At 35.5% G+C, this 21,799-nt stretch overlaps 2 protein-coding genes and 2 long non-coding RNA genes across 10 annotated transcripts; 3 read left to right on the top strand and 1 right to left on the bottom strand.

The window, feature by feature from the left end:
* The first annotated feature begins 20 nt into the window (after positions 1–20).
* Positions 21–20,369, top strand: LOC124448070 (zinc phosphodiesterase ELAC protein 2-like). Of its 4 annotated transcripts, none has more exons than XM_046999082.1 (15): positions 21–135; positions 576–648; positions 10,654–11,185; positions 11,909–12,540; positions 13,047–13,185; positions 13,595–13,633; positions 13,795–13,889; positions 14,723–14,804; positions 14,923–15,040; positions 15,653–15,731; positions 15,833–15,974; positions 16,537–17,699; positions 19,021–19,064; positions 19,223–19,342; positions 19,918–20,369. In XM_046999082.1, exons 1-12 carry the CDS (start codon positions 99–101, stop codon positions 16,663–16,665), a joined length of 2,097 nt encoding a protein of 698 aa, XP_046855038.1. In that variant the 5' UTR covers positions 21–98; the 3' UTR covers positions 16,666–17,699; positions 19,021–19,064; positions 19,223–19,342; positions 19,918–20,369. The 4 variants fall into 4 exon arrangements, with proteins under 4 accessions (XP_046855038.1, XP_046855041.1, XP_046855037.1 ...); XM_046999085.1 differs by having other exon boundaries at positions 75–135; positions 576–599; XM_046999081.1 differs by lacking the exon at positions 21–135 and having other exon boundaries at positions 491–648.
* LOC124448088 lies at positions 407–2,918 on the bottom strand. The gene is made up of 2 exons (XR_006948918.1): positions 2,630–2,918; positions 407–617 (listed from the first exon to the last, which is right to left on the bottom strand). It is a non-coding gene; the product is annotated as an uncharacterized LOC124448088 (long non-coding RNA).
* LOC124448071 (zinc finger MYM-type protein 1-like) lies at positions 3,520–5,395 on the top strand. 4 transcript variants are annotated; one of them, XM_046999087.1, is made up of 4 exons: positions 3,520–3,671; positions 3,999–4,146; positions 4,549–4,816; positions 4,939–5,395. In XM_046999087.1, exons 1-4 carry the CDS (start codon positions 3,570–3,572, stop codon positions 5,387–5,389), a joined length of 969 nt encoding a protein of 322 aa, XP_046855043.1. In that variant the 5' UTR covers positions 3,520–3,569; the 3' UTR covers positions 5,390–5,395. The 4 variants fall into 4 exon arrangements, with proteins under 4 accessions (XP_046855043.1, XP_046855044.1, XP_046855045.1 ...); XM_046999088.1 differs by having other exon boundaries at positions 3,520–4,146; positions 5,275–5,395; XM_046999089.1 differs by having other exon boundaries at positions 3,520–4,146; positions 5,111–5,395.
* LOC124448096 lies at positions 7,388–8,340 on the top strand. The gene is made up of 2 exons (XR_006948926.1): positions 7,388–7,636; positions 7,700–8,340. It is a non-coding gene; the product is annotated as an uncharacterized LOC124448096 (long non-coding RNA).
* Positions 20,370–21,799: the final 1,430 nt, after the last annotated feature.

Here is a 21,799-nt window from a genome sequence, read left to right as displayed (position 1 = left end):
TAATTCCCAATACTATTCCAACATGAAGTATTGCAATTCCTAATAAATCTTGGCTCTTGGCTTGGTGTGGCATTCATAGCCAAAAAATTTATCGTGAAATGTTTTTTTCTATATTTCTTTGCCTCTGGCATTTAGGTATGGTTAATTTTTTCGTTTTTTTCATTTTGACGTAAGATTTAAAATATGACTTTTACGAAAAATATGTACTAGTACTTATTGTTGCCTTTAAAATATGACTGACTTTTAAATTTCGAAGGGCAAACTCTTTTCTCTTGAAGCTGTTAACTTATAGACAGACTTCATTCGTAGCATACGGACTTAATTGTTAACGGATTGCATAGTGACTTCACCGGTATCATTATTCTTAACCTATATAATGAATGAACTCATTCCCCCCATGTAATCATTAATAAATAGGAATTAATTCTTTAGAATATTAATGCATTACAATGTTTAAGCGAACAATGTATAGAGCCAAGAATTTTGTGTCATGCCGTGTCCTCCTCAAAATACACTGTCTTCTGTGGAACTCTTGCAAGATTCACACCACATCACAATTTCTTCTTCTGATACAGTATGGCTACAGGTTGTCCAGCCAGGTCAGTCTGATGCTTCTCCTGGTTTATATATATTTACAAACTCTCATCGGTAAGTGTAAAGACATTTGCAAGTATTTGAATTGAGTAACCTTAAGAGTTGCTCATTTTGTTGAAGAAGGGGCATATATGCAGGGGCGTATCTAGCAAAAAATTTTTGGTCACACTTTTTTATGAAGAGCCACGCCCTATGATGTCATGATTTTCAATCATACGTATACTAAGACATACGTACTTTATTGAAGTTTAATGAACAAATTTTAAAGTGCAAACAAACATCATATAACTTTCTAACAAATCAAAATAAAAATTACTGTCTCAGGTTATGATCTTAACTTCATCATCATTTTAGTGGCCATGACTCTACATACAGCTATTAAGTTCACCCACAGTAAACTTAAGGTAACTTTTAGATTTTTAACTGTACACATGATAATGAATGACATTATGTTAAAGGAGAAATGTCAGTATTAGCATAACTGACCTCAAAACTTTTAAATTCACAATAAAACCATAAAATAATAATACAACCACAAATATTCTCATATACATGTGCATGTCAAGTATGAAGCAAAATTCAATTTTTGAACAGTCACAATATTCTATCGTCACATCCTTTTGGAGTTTAAAATCAAAACATTTATAAACCTTTTCAAATCTTTAAAAATAACACACTTGAGCTAAATATTTATAATCGTGCATTACAAGGGGTGGGAAACTTAGTCCAAATACAGTGATAATTAACATTATCTTTGAATTTTCTTGTAAAAGGGTAAAAAGCACAAATAGCTTGCAAAAAACCTTGATTGGTGAAGTAAAAATACAGCTTTATAAAACAAAACCAGTTTGTAAGCTAAATAGGAAATAAAAAAATAAAATGATATTTTGTTTACAACAATGATATAGCAACATTAAAATGAGCAGACACATTAAAGACAACATCATAAGTTTTCACACTGATATAGCAACTCAATTTTTTCTGTCAAAACTAACATACACAAACCGAAGCTGTCATTCTGAAATGTCAATACCTTTTAATAGGACATATACAACCCAATTATTCTTTGTCGGATGCTTCAGTTAACTCCAAGTTGCTGAGAAAAACTGCAACTATCCATATCATTTAAACATTCATCTTGTATCATCATGTTTAGACCATGAATGGAATTACTTAGAATAGCTGGGTAAGATTTCAGTTAACTGTCCATAATTGTCAAATAATCATACAAACAATGCAACCAGATTTAAAGTGAAACCATGCAAAATTTCAATAAATTCACAAAAGTTGCTTTTATGAAAACAATCATAAGACTCATCATGCACTTTGTATGCAGACTCTTGTCCAGACAATAAATTTCAAATAAGCATTTTTATACAGTAATTTCACCATATCCCTTCACTATAAGCTTGAATATGCAACATGCCTGCCTAATTTGTAAATGGAATGTACACAAGGTGTAATACTTTAACTATTGCATGTCCAACGTCTTTAGCAATGTCGATTCAGACATATATTGTGCAATGTTGCAATGTCGTACTTCTTTAATCTGAGACTGTCTGCGTCCATGATGTTGAAGTACCACAAATATACGAAACACGGCAAACAAAACATAACTTGCTTTGAAAAGTACAATAGAGTCAATCTTTCCTCGGAAGAAATGATAGCAACTGCAAGGAGTTCAACCTCTAGCTAGTATAGAACTATACAATATATCACCAAAATGTTTGGGCTTTAGATAATTCAATGTTCGTCAGTTTGGAGAAAAGATCGTTTTTCATGAAGTCATAGCTGTAAATTTCGCCTCAACTTATGTCAATCTTAAGTTACTAGCGTAAGTCTGTGAATCCGTTACAAACATATTAAGCATACTTTGTTTTAGCCGATTTTTAATGTCAAAGGCTCAAGTTGGGCTCTATAAAATGAGCTTGATAGGCCGTATTCTGTGCCCCGAAAATGTGCTTAGAAAACGATTTTCGTATGTAAAAATATATAACTAAATAAAAATCACACAGAAATACTTAATGAAACTCACTTATTAAGATTCGAGATGTTTACACCTTTTAAACTTGCAATCTACGCTGTAATAGCCAGTGGCGTAGCTAGCGGTCTGGCTGGTCGGGCCCAGCCCGACCAAATATTTTCCCAAAAATGAAAAATTTGTTTTCTTTAAAATTGGATTTGCGAAAATTTTAAATTCTGCGACTCTTTTTGGAATAATCCACAGTCTATTAGTGTAATATTTGTCAAATTGCGTCGTTATTAGCAAAATTATCATATTTTTAAACGTTACTTAGCAACAATGACTAGTGCATTTCTAGTGCCAGGCAAGGCATTACGCAGTTTAGTCGGGCTCTGAAAATTCAGCCCGACCAAATAGTAAAATCTATAGTGGGATTATCTGCAATCTGATTGGTCAACAGCAACTGAGCAAACTCAAATGCGCTGTTTCGCAACATCTAGTCGGGCTCTGAAAATTCAGCCCGACCAAGTAGTAAAATCTATAGTGGGAGTATTTTTAATCTGATTGGTTGAGAGTAGCTGTGAACACACTCAAACGTTTAACAACATCTTGTCGGGCTCATTTTCAAAAGCGTGACTTGAATTTTGAGCTTTCGAAATATACGTTCGGAAATCGTGATAACTTACATTACAATGGCTTCGGCTAATGAAATCGATATAATAAGTGAACTACGAAAGAAACCCTTTTCTATTCGACAATCAGGCGAGCAAAATATACTCGTAAAGCAGCGGCCAATTCCAAATTTACAAGCGACTACAGGCTATAGAAGCTTTCAGGAAAGTTGGTACTCGAAGAAAGATTGGCTTTGTGGTAGCTCAGAAAAGAATGCATTGTTCTGTTGGCCTTGTCTTTTATTTTGCCCTTGATCGTCATCTTCATGGACGCAGACGGGATTTAAAACATGAAGAATTTCCTATCCGATTGTAAGAAGCATGAGAAGGCAAAATCGCACATGGGTGCCTACAAGACCTGGAAGACCTACGGTTTTCAGCCTCGTATCGACTGTCTCATGTCACAAACTAGACGTGAAGAGATTCAGCGTCATAACGAGGAGGTAAGGCAAAACAGGGAAATGTTGAAAACCATAACAGAAGCTGTTTTATACTTGTCTAGGCAAGAGCTTGCATTTAGGGGGCATGATGAATCTAGTAGCAGCATGAATAGAGGAAATTATAGAGAGCTACTTGAAAGTTTTGCCAAGATGGATTCTGTTTTTGAAAGGCGATTACATGGAAGGCTTGCTGAAACCCACCTTGCTGGGGGAGGGCGGTTTACTGGAGTCTCTCCTGATATTCAGAATGATTTGATTGATTGTCTTGATAAGATAATAGAGGATGAGATTTTAAAGGAAATATATTGCTGCACTTTCTTAACTATACAGGTTGATGAGGCAACTGATGTTTCTACCAAAGAACAATTGAGTGTAATTGTTCGAATGGACAAAGGGGAAAGTGTCATTGAAAGACAGCTTGGGTTTGTTGATGTTAGTTGTGATAGGACTGCAACTGCTATATCATCAGTGGTTAAGGGTAAGTTAAGTCAATATAATAATGTGAAAGAGAAATTTATTGGACAGACTTATGATGGTGCATCTGTTATGTCTGGTCATCTCAATGGTGTTCAAGCTCAAGTTCAGCAGGATTATCCTTATGCTCAATTTGTTCACTGTGCTGCCCATAGACTAAATCTAGTATTATGTCAAGCTGCATCCTCCATCTCACCTGTTAAGATTTTCTTTGTTAATATTAGTGCTTTCTGCACCTTTACTAGCAATTCCCCCCAAAAGAAAAGCTTTACTATCATCCCATAGGCTTGAGTTTCCTAGTCCTGGTGACACAAGATGGTATTATAGGCTCATGTCATCAATGTCTTGCATTCTAACTATGAGAAACTGATAGACATATTTGAAAATCTTACTGATAATCCAATAGGTTGGGATGATGAAACGTTAAGTAAGGTTACTGGTTTACTTGGCTACCTTAATGGCTTCTTGTTTTGTTTCTTGGTACATGTTTTCCAGAGAATTCTTGAGCAGTCATCCATACTTTATTCTATCTTGCAAGACAAGGACACTGACTTTCATTATGGAATGAGTAGGTTTGAGAGATTCAAGGCCTTTGTTGCTTCTCTGAGAAATGATACAGAATATTGTCAGGTGTACGACCTGGCTGTTGAGAAAGTGGGACCACCAGTAACCAGGTATGACCAACGGCATAATTACAAACAAATGTATTTTGAAATTCTTGACACAATTGTGACTATGCTGACTGAGCGATTTCAGGATATGGAGCGTTTTAGATTTTTGACCTTGTTAACCCTAGGGTGTTTAAGATGTGGAAAGGTGAAGTGCCCTCAGAAAAGATAAATCTTCTAAAGGAGGTTTATGGTGATATGTTTGACATACCAATGCTAGTTAGCCAACTTTGTTTTATTTACAGAGATAAAGACTTTCACTGTGATTCATGCGATGAATTATTGAAATATATTTTTCAGTTCCATTATCAATCTAGTATTCCAGAAGTTGTAAAACTGTTAAAGATAAATGGGGTTTTGTCAATTACAAGTGCTTCAGTTGAGAGGTCATTTTCTTGTTTGAAGAGGGTAAAAAATTATCTTAGAAATACTATGAGCCAAGGACGTTTTAGTTCTCTTTGCAGGATTTCCATTCACAAAGACATACTGTCAGAGAAAGAAGACGCCAACACATTGCATGATGAGGTAGTAAAGAAGTTCATTGAAAAACCACGAAGACTTGCTTTCTTATACAAATAGGTATTCATATATATTATATGGCTATAGCAAGCTGATGATGTCTTACGTCCATGGCATGTGAGAATTTTTCCGGGAACTTTTTAATGCAGTCAATGATGATTGTCATTTCAGCACGACAATTTCATCACAACTTTTGATAGTTGTTGATGACAAATCTGAGCCTTTTTCGGTTCTTTTGTCAAAGTTTCTTTACAAGATGTACATAGGTATCTATTTATGTATGTGGTGTTGAGAAAATAAATCACATATCTGCAACTATTTTTGAACTGTTTCTATGCTTTACTATAAGATCCTTCGGCAATTTAAATTAACCAAAATGGTTCTATTTCCTGCATAAATATCACGCATTTGCTTTCTAAGATAGCCGTTTCCGACGTTCTAGTGAGTGTAAATTCGGAAAATTTTCTCGCTCGGCGCCAACCATGGTGGCGCCTCGTGAGCCCGACCAAATGTTTTTCGCTAGCTACGCCACTGGTAATAGCACTTTTTAGGTGACAAACTCGCTCTTTGATTTTTCCTGCCGCCATCTTGTTTTTAGCTGTATTTTTTATGAAAACCGTACGTTTAGCAAACACAGAAATACTTAATAAAACTTACTTATTAAGATTCGAGATGTTTACACCTTTGAAACTTGCAATCTACACGATAATAGCACTTTTTAGGTGACAAACTCGCTCTTTGATTTTTCCTGCCGCCATCTTGTTTTTAGCTGTATTTTTTATGAAAACCGTACGTATGAAAACCGTACGTCTGTTATCTTAGCGTACGTTTTGGTGCGAATGGTCAAATCAAATCAAGATGATTGCCTTCCCTCATGGACAGGATTCAATACTTTTCCAGTTTAATGATTTCTGCAAAGAAAATCTGTTTAGTGACGACAAAGATATATATAAAAAGATTAAAAAGAACAATATCATAACTTTTACAACCAAAGCAATTACCGTCAAAGACAGCAAGGGACAACAACTTGCTGTGAAGTCAAGCCGAAATCTATTTGCCAAACTACTGGTTTTGTCTAAGACGCGCAATGTCGACTTAAAAGAGTTGTTATCTTTCAGCCTTAGCGAATTTCCACTGTCCCTTGCAACTCCAACAGGCGGCTTTGTCAAGACAGCCAAATCAAAAATGTTTGAAGTTATGGAGACGCTGGGTGACAAATCAGTTCTTGTAGATGTTCAAAGCCTTCCAGGCAAAAGTACTGCTCTTCTCGTAGACGCGATGGCAGTCTTGCAAGTCATCAAGGGAAAATGGAAGACATTTGGTGAGTTTGCTGACTCGACTTTAACCTATTTAACGAATCTTGCTGCGAAATGGTCTGCCACGAGGTTGGATTTTGTAGGTGATCGATATCCCGAAATTAGCATCAAGAATACGGAGAGAGCTCGCAGAGCCAGTGTTCAAGGTATCTGTCATACTAGCGCAGGAGATTATTATATTTTTAAACTTCAAAATTAATTTTTGTTCCTATTACAGGAGTACAGACAGTTCACATTTTCAATGATGCCCAGAAAATCCCCAAACAATGGAAAAAGTTCATGAGCTCTGGAAAAAACAAAGAGTCTCTCATGGCTTTTTTGGCAAATCAGTGGCGTACCTATCCCTCATCTTTCCTGCGCTCCCTTGCATGCTTGTACATAACGTCGCGTGATAAGTGCATTTGCCTTACTTCGGCAGTATCCAAAGATAACCCAATTATCTCCAATAATGTCCCAGAGTTAGAAAGCGATCATGAAGAGGCAGATACCCGTCTTCTTCTGCATTCCAAGCACTCAGCTCAAACCTATGACAGAATCATCATTAAAACGCCTGATACAGATGTCCTTGTTATATCTATTGCCATGCAAAGCTTATTGAAAAGATATATACTTACTAACAGGAACAGGTTCTAACACTCGCACCATAGACGTTGGAGCTGTATCTGATGAGTTAGGAGACGCTCTCTGCAAATGTTTACCTGGATTCCATGCATTCACAGGCAATAATTTATGACACTGCTCATTATTATTAAATACATAACATATTTAACAAGTATAACATGTTCATTTGTAGGCTGTGATTCCACAAGCGCCTTTGCTGGAAAAGGCAAAGTAAAGCCTTGGAAATTGCTTTTAGAAAATCCTGAGTTTTTAGAGTCTTTCTCGTTGCTTGGCCAATCGTTTGAGATTTCCGAAGAAGTTTCCACTCTTTGAATAGATTTGTCTGCCTGCTTTATGGCGACAAAAAGGGAACTTGCGTCAATGATTCAAGGTAAGGCCTTGTTGCGAATTCTATTCACACATCTGCACTTTTTGTATCTTTTTGGATTTGTAGGTACGCCTTGTTTGTGTCTGGGAAATGTTCTGACGATTGCCTCCCCCCTAACACAGACAGTCTGATTGTGCACATCGAGAGATCAAACTATCAAGCATATATTTGGAACAAATGCCTTCTGCCGAAAATGAGACTCCAGCCCCCGTCTGGAAACGGATGGCTCATCAAAGACGACCAATTGAAAGTACTATGGATGACTCGGCCGTCAGCACCTGACACCCTAATTGAGGTCGTCACCTGCCATTGTAAAACTGGGTGCAAAACCCTTAGATGCTCATGTTTGAAGTCTGGCTTTAAATGTACCGACTTGTGTGGCTGCGCGGACTGCTGTAATTTTGTTGCAGGAGATGACGATTTGTCAGAAGATGAGAATGATGATGATGATTGTGATGATAAAGACGATGAGTACGATAGTGAGGAAGATTAATAGATTTACAGATTTATAGATTATCGCTTGAGGAATATGCGCGCATCACATCAAATTTGTCGATTCAGGTCGCACGTTTAGTATAATTAGTCATATAATAATATAATGTTATGTATTATTTGCTCATATAATTAGACCATTTAAAAGGTCATATGAATCTGCATTGTATTTGAACGAAAATAGCTAGTAAGAAAAGGTCTTACTAGGACGCTTACAAGTAATGAGTAATCTTCTCTATAATATTATATAAGTATTTAATGATGTAAGCGCACGGGTTGAGGTCATCCACTCAGAACAACTGAGCCTTTCTTTGTTTATAATGTTCAAATTTTAGATAGATACCGCTTTCCCGCAGTTTTGCACTGCTAAAATACATAAGAAATAATTGAAATCCTAAATGTCACTATACTCACTTTGATCAAATACTGTAGTTTACTAAATATATATTTTCTCACTTTTCTGTTTTAAATTAATAAACAATATGTATATAAAATACTTCAAGCAAAAAAAACGGAAAAAACTAAAAAGACTGCCTTAAAATCCTCGATTTTGCCGCCTCTTTCTCTATCTGAGCCTGCGAATAATACAGCGGTCTTCCACAAAAAAGAATGGCGGACTATGGAAAAACAATAGGATTCAATTCGTAATTTCGAGGGCTAAAACTCCCTAGATTGCAAGATTTGGAGGTGTAAACAGGTAAATTCCTGTTAGTTATGGAAAAAGCAATCAATTCATGTACTTTTTATGTAGTCATATATTTTTACATACGAACTTGAACGATAATCGACCACAGAATACGGCCTATGACTAGATGCTCCAAATCTGCGTGTTTGAGCATGCTCAGATGTCATTAGCCAATTAGATTAGGAATATTTTTTCTATAAAATATTTTTTATGGTCGGGTTGAATTTTGAGAGCCCGACTAAGCTGCGAAGAGCATGGAACGACACACTGTTGCTACGCAACTTCTCACTAAATGCAAATTTTGAGTTTAATTAAACCAAAATCGTTATTTAAAGATTTAGATTTTCCTCTCAACAACTGCAATAAATTGATCAAAATTGTTTTGAAATTCAAGCTCATTTATTTTCGCACAAATTCTTTCTTTTGGGGGAAATTTTTGGTCGGCCCGACCAGCGTGACCTCTAGATACGCCACTGCATATATGGATCAAGCAGGTTCTGAAATTAAAATTTTTTTTCAAGTATCTACATAGATAACTGGGTTTTGGAGTTTAGTATCCTTGCTTATCATCTAGTATCCCATATATGGATTACATAACTAGTTGGCTTTTCTTATTCCTTCGTCAGATAGAATATAACCTGTGGCTTACTCTCATAAGTTCATGATGAATGTTAAAGTTCCTTTTTCCATGTAATGAATCCAAATATTGGACCAGTAAAAACATTATTTGCTCTCCGTTTTTATAAAATATGTCGTATCCCATAAAGATACAGGTAAAATATTCTCGCTATCCAAATAAATAATTTTTATTATCTTGTGGACATCACGATACTGTCAGTCAGTCAGTCAGTCAGTCAGTCAGTTTGTAATTCAGTCAGTCCGTCAGTCAGTCTGTCAGTCCGTCAGTCAGTCAGTCAGTCAGTCAGTCAGTCAGTCAGAGTCAGTCAGTTTGTAATTCAGTCAGTCAATCAGTCTGTCTGTCAGTCAATCAGTCTGTCTGTCAGTCAGTCAGTCAGTCAGTCAGTCAGTCAGTTGGTAAGTCGGTCAGTCAATTTGTAATTCAGTCAGTCAGTCAGTTAGTCATTTGAGGATTTTTTTTGGAGGGGGTAGGGGGGAACCGGCAGAATGAGTCAAATGATAATCTAAATTTTTACTGGAACAATGAGGCTTAAATGCTTATTTCGAAATATAAGTCATGTCTAAATGACTAAATATTAATAAATCTTAATAAATGTTAAATTACCAGCCATTCTTCTCATCTGCTCAATCACGAAAAGATGCAAATAAACAAAATATGTGGTAGACTGTAGAAAGTGTAATCATTTCATGTTTGGTTAAATCCAAAATTACGTCAAACACGAAAATTAAAACTTCTTACAGAAGAACACGTTTTCTATCACCTTATTTTTGGCCAAAACACTTGTCTTGATAAGTTTTATTTGCTTGTTTAGCTTAAAAGATTGAGTAAATTAAGATTGGGTGTTTGGATTAGTGATCATTTAATGCCATTTATGTTTGTTACTTGATGTTACTACTCATGAAACTATTACTAATATATCCCTGACATTTTAGGAGCTTTCCACATCCACATCACATCCGAACAAAGTACTTGATTGTTGGGCGAATTGAAAATTCTGAATTTTCTTCTTAAGATAAATTACGTACTTATTACTGTATTTAAGATGTGAACCTCTGAAATGAAAATGTTCCCGTGTTTTTCCTTTATTAATGAAACAGTTGGTAAAAAATTTTCATAAAAAAGGAACATAGAGAGGCGACTCCCCCCCTTCGCCTCCCCTTACTGTCAACCACTGCTCAGTCACTCAGTGTGATTTATTTTTAGATACATCATTAATGCGGGTGAAAATACATTAAGGAATTTTCGCATGGGTGGATTACCATCAAAGGGACTTGACAAGATGTTCATGACTGGCTCAACAATCAATCACATTGGTGGTTTGACGAACATGCTTCTAGCGACGCAAAATGATAATTTTTCGGTCGATAAACTTGTCGATGTCTACGGGCCACCTAATCTGGATGCATTCTTACAAACAATACAGAAATCTTTTCAGTACATGAGTAAGTTCGAGTTTGTAAAACCTCACCAGATTGAGGAACGAATAAAGTGGCTGGAAATTGCGAGTGATGATAATTTTCAAATTTTCGCCTTTGCTACAAGCGATGGTTCGCAAGAGAACGGTCGGACGATTTTCCCAAATCTTGCCGTTTCTTACGCGTTTTTATTACAAGAACCACTACGAAGAGTTCGCATGGATGTGGCAGAGAATCTTGGCCTGGGGCAGGACGTTTTGAGCAACGTTATAGAAAAGTGTCAAATGGGATATTCTGTTGATTTACCTTGTGGAACACAGGCGAGTTAACTATCCAATTTTAAACTTAGTGTATCATTTACTTGAACTGCTCATGTGATAAATGGAAAGTTTTTAAACGACGTTCAAAAGGCAGTAGCTACATATTGTGAGTTTGTGCACAGTTTGAGTTACCATGTTTTATGTTTTAATTTTCCAGAGAAAGGCTGCATAAAGCCTGGATAGCCTGTCGACTGCATTGTGGCTTTTTAAGCCTAATAAAAAGTTGGTTGTATTTTCTTCGCGAAAATTAAACCTATTTAATCTATTAGTTGCAAATCATCGTTTTTTTCCTCTTAAAGAAATTTTTGTAACGTTCCGAGAAAAAACATTACCATACACATGCTAGCCTATCCAGTTCTCATGTAACCTGCCCATAAAGAGTGCTAAATCATTAACCCTTTACGTACTTCCTAAGTTTTTTGATCCTCTGAGTTTTGTATGGTTTCCTTGATATTGCCATAAGGCAACACTGGGAGACAAAGGGTTAATCAGGACAAAGATTAGCAACTGTTGTTAATCTCAACTATCTACGCATATATTCTGTTATACTCTAAAGTGATCGGGCTATTTCAAAGGTAACTTGTAAAGAAATTTTGTGCTTTTAGCCAATAATGCTGCAGGTTGATTAAAATTGTTTGAATATACAAGTATAAATTCTTGCAAAAATAATTTATAGTAACTAAATTGATTTTTGTGCTAAAGGGTTTTTTGTGCTCTGTTTAGATCAATCCAGATGACATCCTTCATCCGACGCCACGTCGACAATCATTTGTTGTCATAGATTGTCCATCAAAACAAGTCCTGAACAAATTATCTTCTTTCATGTCACGTGATTTCTTCTCAAGTGATTTGCACACTCACGTGGACATAGTAATTCACATGACCGGAAAAGATATAGCAAATTCCATGGAATACAAATCTTGGATGACAACGTTTGACCCAGAAACGAAACATCTTATGATGAATGAGCACGTGATTGAAAGACCAGCTTTCACCGTCTTTGATGAAGTTTATGATAGGTTAAATAAACTTCACGTGAACATTTTCCCGCCGCTGTACTATTCATTGTTTATGGATAAAATTCACTCTGGTTTTAAAGATTTTCCTGAGGGTTCTGTCCATTTTGCTGCTCCGACTTTGAGGTATAATTTTCGGCCTATAGCCTTTGAAGGCTTTGAACAAAACTTGATGGCTGTAAAAGCTGTAAATGAAAAAGAATCGTCGGCAAATGGAAGTCGTTCAAATGTGTTCGCAAGCTCTACGTTGAGCAACGATTTTCAGGTTGTTTTCCTTGGAACTGGTTCACGTATTTCATCAAATCTTCGCAACACTAGCGGGGTTTTGTTGAATTTGAGGTAAGGGAAAATCCTTAACTCAGTAAACAAGTTTACTTTAAACAATCTTAGCTTTATATAAATTACATGTGATGGACATAAGACATAGAGGGCCACTTTAGGTGATAGTAAGAGCTACGATATCTCGTTGCAAATGCATCGAAAAAGAATGGTTGCAATTGAGAAAGGATTTCATACTTGCAACATGAAATAGTGAGCCTATTGTACTGAAATATTTTGATGGATTGCTAGATTTTTCATGGTGTCTGCTATTGTATTGTGAACAATGACGTAGCCAGATCAGAAATTTTGTTATGCTATGTAAAGTTAAATGTGTTTCTTACTAAGAAAATGATGTAATCTAAAATTTACATACCACGACCAAATTTGTATGCTGGCTATACCATAGACTGTGTATATGTAAACAGGACAAGTGAGCAGTGAACTCTCCGACGTTTCGCTGTTCCTTTACTTTACTGAAAATATTGTTTATGCAACTTTGGCAACACTGTTTCGTTATTACATAGTGATGAAACGTCCATTTTAATGGACTGTGGCGAAGGGACGTTGAGACAGATGTTTTATCATTACGGAGACGATGTGAACACGATGCTAAAGCGAATCCGTACCGTGTTTGTCTCCCATATGCATATTGACCATCATTTGGTAGGTTCGTACTTGTATATTATTGCTCGTATTAGTTTTACAATACTCCTACATAACACGTTGGCTCAATCTTTTTCACCTAAGATACGTAAAACGAAGTCTGTAAAAATTATTTTCTTCAATCGAAACCAATTTTAGACAAACCATCTTGATTGTTTAAAAACAGTCTATGGTTAGTCCACAGACCAAATAAGTTCATTGTTGATATCGTAATTTTAAATCTAAATGCCATAGAAACTCTGTTAATTGCGAGTTTTCAAAGAATCAAATCTTACAAATCAAATGTGTTTTAGGTGTTTTGGCTGAGCTCCAATCTCTAACCTGTTATAATACTTACGCAATCAATATCTTTAATTATTATTGATGCATGTTAAACAATAAATATTTATGATAAATTATCAATTTGTAGGGTCTTGTCAATATTTTACGACATCGTAAGAAGATTATGGTGAGCATGCAGGAATGACTTTACAGCTTTACATGTCTTCTTTTTATTTTGTAATCATTTTATGCCAAACTTTGCTGTTTTAATAGTTGCAAAATTACCTTTGTGTGTTGCAACGGTTGAAATTTTCCGGTACTTTAGAAGGTAAATTGTGTCTTATCTAGGGTGGTTCAAGTTTCGTAAGAATCATTGGTCCAGAAACTTTGGATTTATACTTAAGATATTTTGAAATGATGTGTGGTGAAACTTTCAACTTCAGGTGAAAATTCTATCTCTGTGTGTTTTTTGGGTGTTTATTTTTTCATTTCTTTTCATAAGTTAGCACTAATGACATTTGACTTTTTGTCAGTTCCGTAGCCACCTCGATAATTGTAGGGCCAATTTTCCTGTAAATGAATTGTTTTCTGCGGATGTTGACATGCATATATGAATAGCCTCCTCCTCTATTACTGAGGCTAGCTAAGGCATTGATTTGTGTAGGTAATAGTTTAGTTTCAAGGGCAATTACGTGTAAACATGCACGAGTGAGTATTTTAAAGACTGCTGCGCAATAGCGTGAGTCCGAAGAACGATTAAAAACAAAATACTTTGAGTTATTTTTTGCCTGTACCTTCCAACTCTGTCTTGTTTCGTTACTCTCTTTAGCTTCAGATAAGCTTCGTTATGCGGTCTCACTGTTAAAAATATTCCCCCGAAAACAGTACTTGCTCCTTTGTTTTTATTTTTGCATTCTTTTGTAATTCTTGAATTTCAAACGATTGCAATTGTGGAAATCTTTGTTTACTTACTACTACCGCCATGTATTTTTCTGAGTTGTAAAAAAATTTGTTTGGCTTTCACTGTTTCAGCCAATCAGGTTACAGTAATTACGGTGCAACTATACTTTTCTCCTGGGCAATTACAAATAAACTGCGTTACAATCAACCAATCACAGTGGAGAAATATCTCATACTATATTATTAGTAAATTGTTTGGGCCTGAATATATTAGCGAAATTTCTTAACGAAATTCGTGCATTTTTGTGCATGAGTTCTAAAATGACTAACTTACAGCAACCTTGTTGTTTAGTCGCTCACTATGTGTGTTTTTTAGGTTCACTCAGTTTTGGTGGGTGAAAAGAGGATTGGGGAAGAAAGAAGGCAAACAATTTAGTCGCTCTTTGGGATTTTCTTCTGTAAGTTGATAAATTTCTAAACATCATGTATATTTGAATATTCGATAAAAAGTACTCGAGGTTTGATTGACTCTGGCGTACCACACAGTACAGAATTTGAGTTAACTCTTTTTTGCAGATTTCTGTTGTCCCTACGAAACATAGTGATTACTCTCATGGTTTGGTACTTGAACGCAGTGGATGGAAAATTGTTTATTCTGCTGACACAAGACCTTGTAAACAGTTAATTGATGCCGGTTAGGAGAAACGGACAAATCTATTCTCTTTTTATTTCGCTGTTTCTCTATTGCATCATTTTTTTCACGAGTTACAAAAGGAAAAATTTTATTGTGGTGGTATGGCCTTATCGAAATATTGCCCAATCACATTAAGTTGTTGCTTGTTTTAGAAAGAGCATTCGTTTAGTTAATAACAGATTTAGATGCAGCAAAATATGTTTTGCTACTTACGACTGGAAGAAGTTTTTTTGAGCTTTAATAAAAGTGAAATCTGCTCTATGTCTGTCTCCCCTGTCCAGGAAATGAAGACAACCTGTTTCACCCCTTATTTGGGCATTTGGCAAGAGCCATCGTGAATAGCGAGATCTTTTCGCAAAGACTGCACTTTTTTGCTAATCTCAAAAAAGTTTATGGTATTGTCAATTATATAACATTATCTTTTTTTGCGAACGCGAATTTCAATGTGTCTTTCGTTAAATATATCGTAAAGGACTCGCGTCGGCAGTTTCTTTCACGTTATCCGTCCTCTGAATATCTGGAAATTCTATTGGTTAACTCTAACTTAATTCCTGAAGACAACTTTTTTTGCCACAATCATTGGAGGAAATGTTTACTTTTTTGTTGCTATAGGTGAAAATGCGACATTACTCATTCACGAGGCTACATTCGATGATAAACTGCTTTACAGAGCGAAAGAAACTGCCCATTGGTAATATAAGTGAGGCAACTCTGTCTTGCTCTTTTTATGTTCAACTTGCTATTTTATTGTCCGTACTCCTTTTTGTAAACCTGTGTGTCTCTCTTATGTAGTACCGTATCTGAAGCAATCAAATGTAGTGAACTGATGAAAGCCGAGTACACGATTTTAACACACATCAGCAATCGACATATTTTCCCCTGTAAATCTTCAAGACTGCCTCATCACGTGAGCTTCGCTTTTGATCACATGACGGTATGTTTCATGTCATGTTTCGATTGGGAGAAAAGGGACAAAATTACGAGAAAGATATTTAAGAGTTAGCTATTTAAACAAACGCTGGCGAATTTGAGAGAAACGAGAATTTGCGTGCCGACGTGTGTTGATCTTAATTAAATTTTCCCTGCAAACTTGCAACTTTCAGATCTCGCAGCCAATCATCGAGATTTAAACTCAGTCAACACTCTCTCGTCATCGCCGTCAACCTAGGCAGCGCATGTCAGTGCTTTTTATTGCAGTTTCAAGCGATTCAGTTTTTTTCTTGCATTGCATTTTTCAAATGCAACTTCAATCAAATTTCCGAGAAATGCATGAGATTGTTCAGAGAAAATTTTATTTTATGACTGATATAACTAGAATACAGTTGTCACGTTTCGATTGGGAAAAAAGGCTGTAAAATTGAAGATTGTACATGTCGAAATTACTGTTTTGCAAAGTATCTGCAAACTTAGCGATCTATTTGATTGGAAGTTTTAATAAAACATCTTAGAAAATTGCAATTTTTGAGTTTTAAAATGGGTTCTATATCGTTATATAGGTGGAGCAAAAAGATCTTAGAAATATTCGTGGAATAATGGCAAATGTTGAGAGAACCGTTGTATACCAATGGAAGAAAAAAAGAAGACAGAAGCAAGCTGTTAAATCTGGGGAGGGGAGGGGAGTGTAAATTTCCCTGATACCAACCAATTGAGCTAAAACAACTGTCAAACTACACATTTCTCGGGAATTTATACAAACCCACCTAAACTCTGACATTTGAAGGGACAGCGAGATGCACAAAGGAGCCACCAAAATCTACATCCAAACTAGACTGGTTAGACCAAACGACGTCTCACAAAAACTAGGGCCTCCCAACAAAATCATCCATAGTTCAGTTCCCCTTCTTTAGTAGTAAAGTTGCATGTTCATTCGTACCTTCCCTAGTCAATTTTTCTGTAAAAAATCCATACGTGTGATACATACGTATGCTAGATGTAACCACATAGTTACCTTAAAATTTGAATGTCCTTTGTTGAATTGTTGTACCTACCAAAGCCATCATTAGAGAATATACATAATATTGATCCTAACACAGTTTTATATGCACATGTGACTGGAGGAGATCGGAAATCGCCCCTTCAGGATACTAGTCGGCTGCTCTACCTGTTGAGCTATCAAGCCCACAGTGATTCCAAGGCCATCATCAGATAATATACATAAAGTCAAAACATTGTGCCATCCAGGAGAACTGCTATTTTGGCAAGAATCTCTTATCCATATGCAGTTTAAAAGAAATTTGACTTGTCTCCAAACCCTGTGGGCAAGGTAACTCAACATGTAGAGCGTCGGACTAATATACAAAGGTATGAGTTCAAATGTGGTCCAAGTCACATGTTTTTCATGTGTATATAAAACCATGTTAGGATTAAATATTTTGTACCTACCAATTGTGTAACTTTTGGTATGAAGTAGTTGAGAGGATGAAGTATGTAGGTTGCATTTGAATTTTCCAAAAAGTCAACTATCCTGAAAACACTCTCCTGCCCACTTAAATTCTGCTCAAACCACTCCCCAGGATTCACCTCCCTGTAATATGTGTCTGTGTGTAGTGTTGCTTAGCCTAACCATTCCAGCTTAACTTGCTTTGATTTTTACTTAAAGTTTCATTTCGTGGCCGAATGTTAATGGGTGAGAAAGTTGCTATACCAGATGGATACAGTGGTAAGATAATGTTGATTAACATGCGTAGTACCTTTTTACTATTGGCTTTGTTGTGTATGTGAAAAAAATAACTTCACTCATTTTACCTTTTGGAACAGTTGCATATTACTGTACCATGTAAACATATAAACATTGATGATCTTTATGTATGTTACTCATCAAGTGGCCTGTGTAGCTAGTCTCTGTGGCTCTCAATGTTGAGGCACAGCATATTCGTAGGAAGAGGCCATCTCAAATGATTTTGAGGTCACTAAGTTAGCCAGCCTTATAAGTTTGGTCATGCTATGTTAATGCTGCTCTTCAAAGTTTTTTGATAAAGAACAAATGTGGCAATATGACAAAAGTCTTCAGCACTTGTCAAAAAATCACATGAGTTTACCTTTTGTACATACGTTGACTCAATAACATATCAATGACATTAAATGCTTACAAATAATCACCAGTGAAGAGTTTCATTTTTCAGCATTATGTATGTATCAAAAGAAGCCCTTATTTGAGAACATGGCTCTCTAGCACATACTTGGGTTTACATGGGAAAGTACAAGCAGTTAAGTGCATTTTTTAAAAGTTAGCAGATGCCTTTTGATTTGGGTCTTCAAAAACTCAACCCAACTTTAAAGAGTTATAAGTTTGTAAATTAAACTTTCTTACATTGCTTGCAGTTGCAGATATATAAAATCATGATATCATAGGGCACTGCAAATTAGTTTTGCTTTGGTTCTCACAATTTCAGAGGTTAATCATGCCCCTAATATAGTCAAAGTTGTTTACTTAGTATCCACCAGGTCTTCTTTAGGTAGTCAACTTTGTAGATTTGGTGACCATGTTACTTTTACATGTATGTAGTTGATGAACTTAGTCAATGGCATCAATCCCATTTTAACGAGGGGGACCGCATTCTTATATTCTGCTATTCCTGGGTAATTTTTTTTCAAAACCATTTCACTTTCTAGAGAAATCAGCCCTTCACAGATTATATGGTTTCCCTCAATTAATGTTGATGCCATGAGCTTAGTACACTTACTAAGTAGACAAGTTAGGTATTCTTACCAAGGGCCTAGGAAGATCAATGATTGGGAGGAGGAATATTCATATATTCATGATAAGAAGTGTTAAGCTCTTTTGAAATCCATTGATTTAAAACGAATATAACATGCTTATATAAATATTGCTATACCCCCCCCCCGAATTATCAATCTTCTTGTTGTCTTGACTTTTACAATTTTGCCAATGACTTTTACTTAGTAGTAACCTTTTCAAGATCTGTTATCCTTTTTGGTTCACAGGAATGAAATGAATCTGTGTAAGTTGTTTATTTCAGGCTGTCTTCTCAGGGAGAATAGTAAACCTGTCACTGATGACCAGGTGAGCCTTCGATTTTAGTGAACAATATATTTTGTCAAAACATTTCATTATTATAATTATAATTTTTTTATAAGTTTCACACAATGTGTGTTTGGTGTATCTTATAATTTTATTGCTCTTTAGCTAATACTGAAACTATTACAAAACTTAATTTTTAGGATAGATCTTTTCGAGCTATAAAAAGATTTTCTGAATTCACACATTGGAATCTTGAGGATAGGCCTTGTTTAAATGACAAGATCAGAAAAGCAATGCAATGGATTTACATTTCTTCAGCGGTGAGAACTTTTTGTAACATTCATCTTCATCAATGTCCATTAATGTTGTAGAAACTTCGGAAACTTTGTATGACGTTTGTCATTGTTTCATGTTTAAATTGCTAGAGGTGGAGATTATCAAATGCATGAAAAACATGTAGATCTATGGATAAGGATTATATGTTTGATATAGATGAGAAGCAAAGTTCGATTTGTGTTATTGTACACAGAACTGTGTTTGGCAGAGAGTGTGTGCTATCCTGGTAGATGTACTGGTACATTGATTTGTAGGCATGATAGGGTATAAGTTAGAGAGTAGTGTTGTGAGTTATTGTTCTGTAAGTTGTGTTTGGAAGAGTGCATCTGCTGTTCCAGTTGTATAAAAGGATGATATGATTTACGTACGTAGGTGAAGAAGCAGAGAGCTATGTTTAGAAGGGAACTTGTGCTAATATAAGTGATTTCAACTGTCCAACTGCTGTAATGATTTAGAAATCGTGATTTACTTTAGGATTTAGATAATAGTGATTTACTTTAGGACTTCAGTCAATCAAAGGTAACTCTCCAAAATAAGATGTGTTTTTGCCAAAATTTAGATACATCAACCTGTGAAGACTGACACTGTTATGGCAAAAATTACATAACAAAGGTTAAAGTGGTAATTTGTAATTCTTACCTCAGGATGGAGAAGAATGATGTTTCAAAATGTTCTTCCTCTGATGAACTAGAAGAAGAATGTACATTTCATTCAATTTCAATTTTTATTGAAATTTTGTCTCAATCATAATTGATCGTTAATCTTTTAGTTCGATTGATTTCAATCCAAACCAAAATCTGTATATAACATGTACATTGTAAAGCTACCATTGGTGCTGCTTTCTTTAACATACGTAGATTGTGGAAGAGAAAGTGAGTTGTGGATTGCTTGTGTTTTGCTGTTTCCTGGTAGAGAATAGTGTTATCTTTTGTCTGCAACACATATACGTATAATTCTTTAAATTACTGCGATCTCGTGGTTGTCTTTTTAATAATATTTTATGAGTTAAAACTTGTGATCGTACGTGAAGAACTAATAGGGTCTTCAATGTGTTCATTTTTTTTACATTTTATATTCTTGTGCGAAAACGTTTTCTGATATGTATACGTTTTCAACGAACAAGTTATCCAAAATTCGTATCATTAATGGACATCATCTTTTAAGTATAGGAACAGTCTGGAAATTATTATACATACGCTTTTTTCATGGGTAATATATCTGGGCCAGGTTTTTTGCAACCCGCTTGTCTTATGTTCTGCTGAAAGCGTAACACACCATTCTAACGCGCGTCACTGTCGACATATTTTCCCTTGTACGCAAATCTTCGTGACTTCATCATCACGTGATACGTTTCAATATTTTCACATGCAATAACATTTATTTATTTGGGTTTAGCTGTTTAATAACTGTTTATGAAGTTAAATGAGTTTTCTCTGCAATGATGAATGGTCTCAAAAAAGTAATCATTCAAAGTTTGCTAAAATTACGGAAAGATATCGTAGTTTAAGATGAAAATAAGCATTTTTTTGCCGATTGCATATAGACATTTGCCTATCGTTTTCAAAATTTAACGCTGTTCTTTATTAGAAACTTTAAATAACGACAAACAGCAACGGCGAAAAACACGTTCCAGCGGTTAAGGAATATTCTTGAGTTCTCGGTACGTACCGAAAATTTTTAAATGTTTTCTACGTCATCGTGTGTACTATCTATCAATCTTATACATAAAACAACATATAGAAATTTCTTTAAAATCCTAAATTTCTAAAAATCCTTTCTTTATGTATCTGGAGATCACTGCATTAAACTATTGCTAGAATACTGGATATGCTGCATTTTAAGCTACATAACTATTTTGGTGGAACAAATTCTCTTCGTATGTCGTTCTACATCACTTGCCAAGATATTTAAGCTGGAAACAAGTTTGCATTTATCAGAATTAGAGCGTGTTTCTTAGCCCTCGTTCGAAGATGGTTAGAAATAAACGTGTACAAATGTTAATCGCGAAAGTAGGGCCAAGAATATGTATTTTATTACTCTACTCCTAGTGTGAGTAAGTTCATTTAAGAATGAATGGGATTAAAGACAATGTAGGAAATTATCGTCTTTTATCGAATCAAAGAGGAAAAGAACTGACATAAGCAGTATGGATTATTATTCTTTGATACCAATTTACCAATACCAAGTGTGCAAATTTATATCCCACAGTAATCGTTTTAACGTTTCTAGGAACGACGTAAATTGAACACATGAATGGTGAGTATTATTTTGAAAGCACAAACATCTGTAATCATATTTCGGAAATTAGCAGAAGGTTTAAACAGCTGGTTCAGAGTCGCTTCGCATGGTAGTCACGGTGGGTACGTTGGGTATGCAGAAAATGCAATAAACTCATCGTCAAATGACACTAACGAATTCCTGGATTTGTTTATTCGTGCAAT

Source organism: Xenia sp. Carnegie-2017, unplaced genomic scaffold (genome assembly GCF_021976095.1).
Source record: "Xenia sp. Carnegie-2017 unplaced genomic scaffold, XeniaSp_v1 HiC_scaffold_23, whole genome shotgun sequence".
NCBI classification, from domain to species: Eukaryota; Metazoa; Cnidaria; class Anthozoa; order Malacalcyonacea; family Xeniidae; genus Xenia; species Xenia sp. Carnegie-2017.
This window is presented reverse-complemented; position numbering and strand designations above follow the sequence as displayed.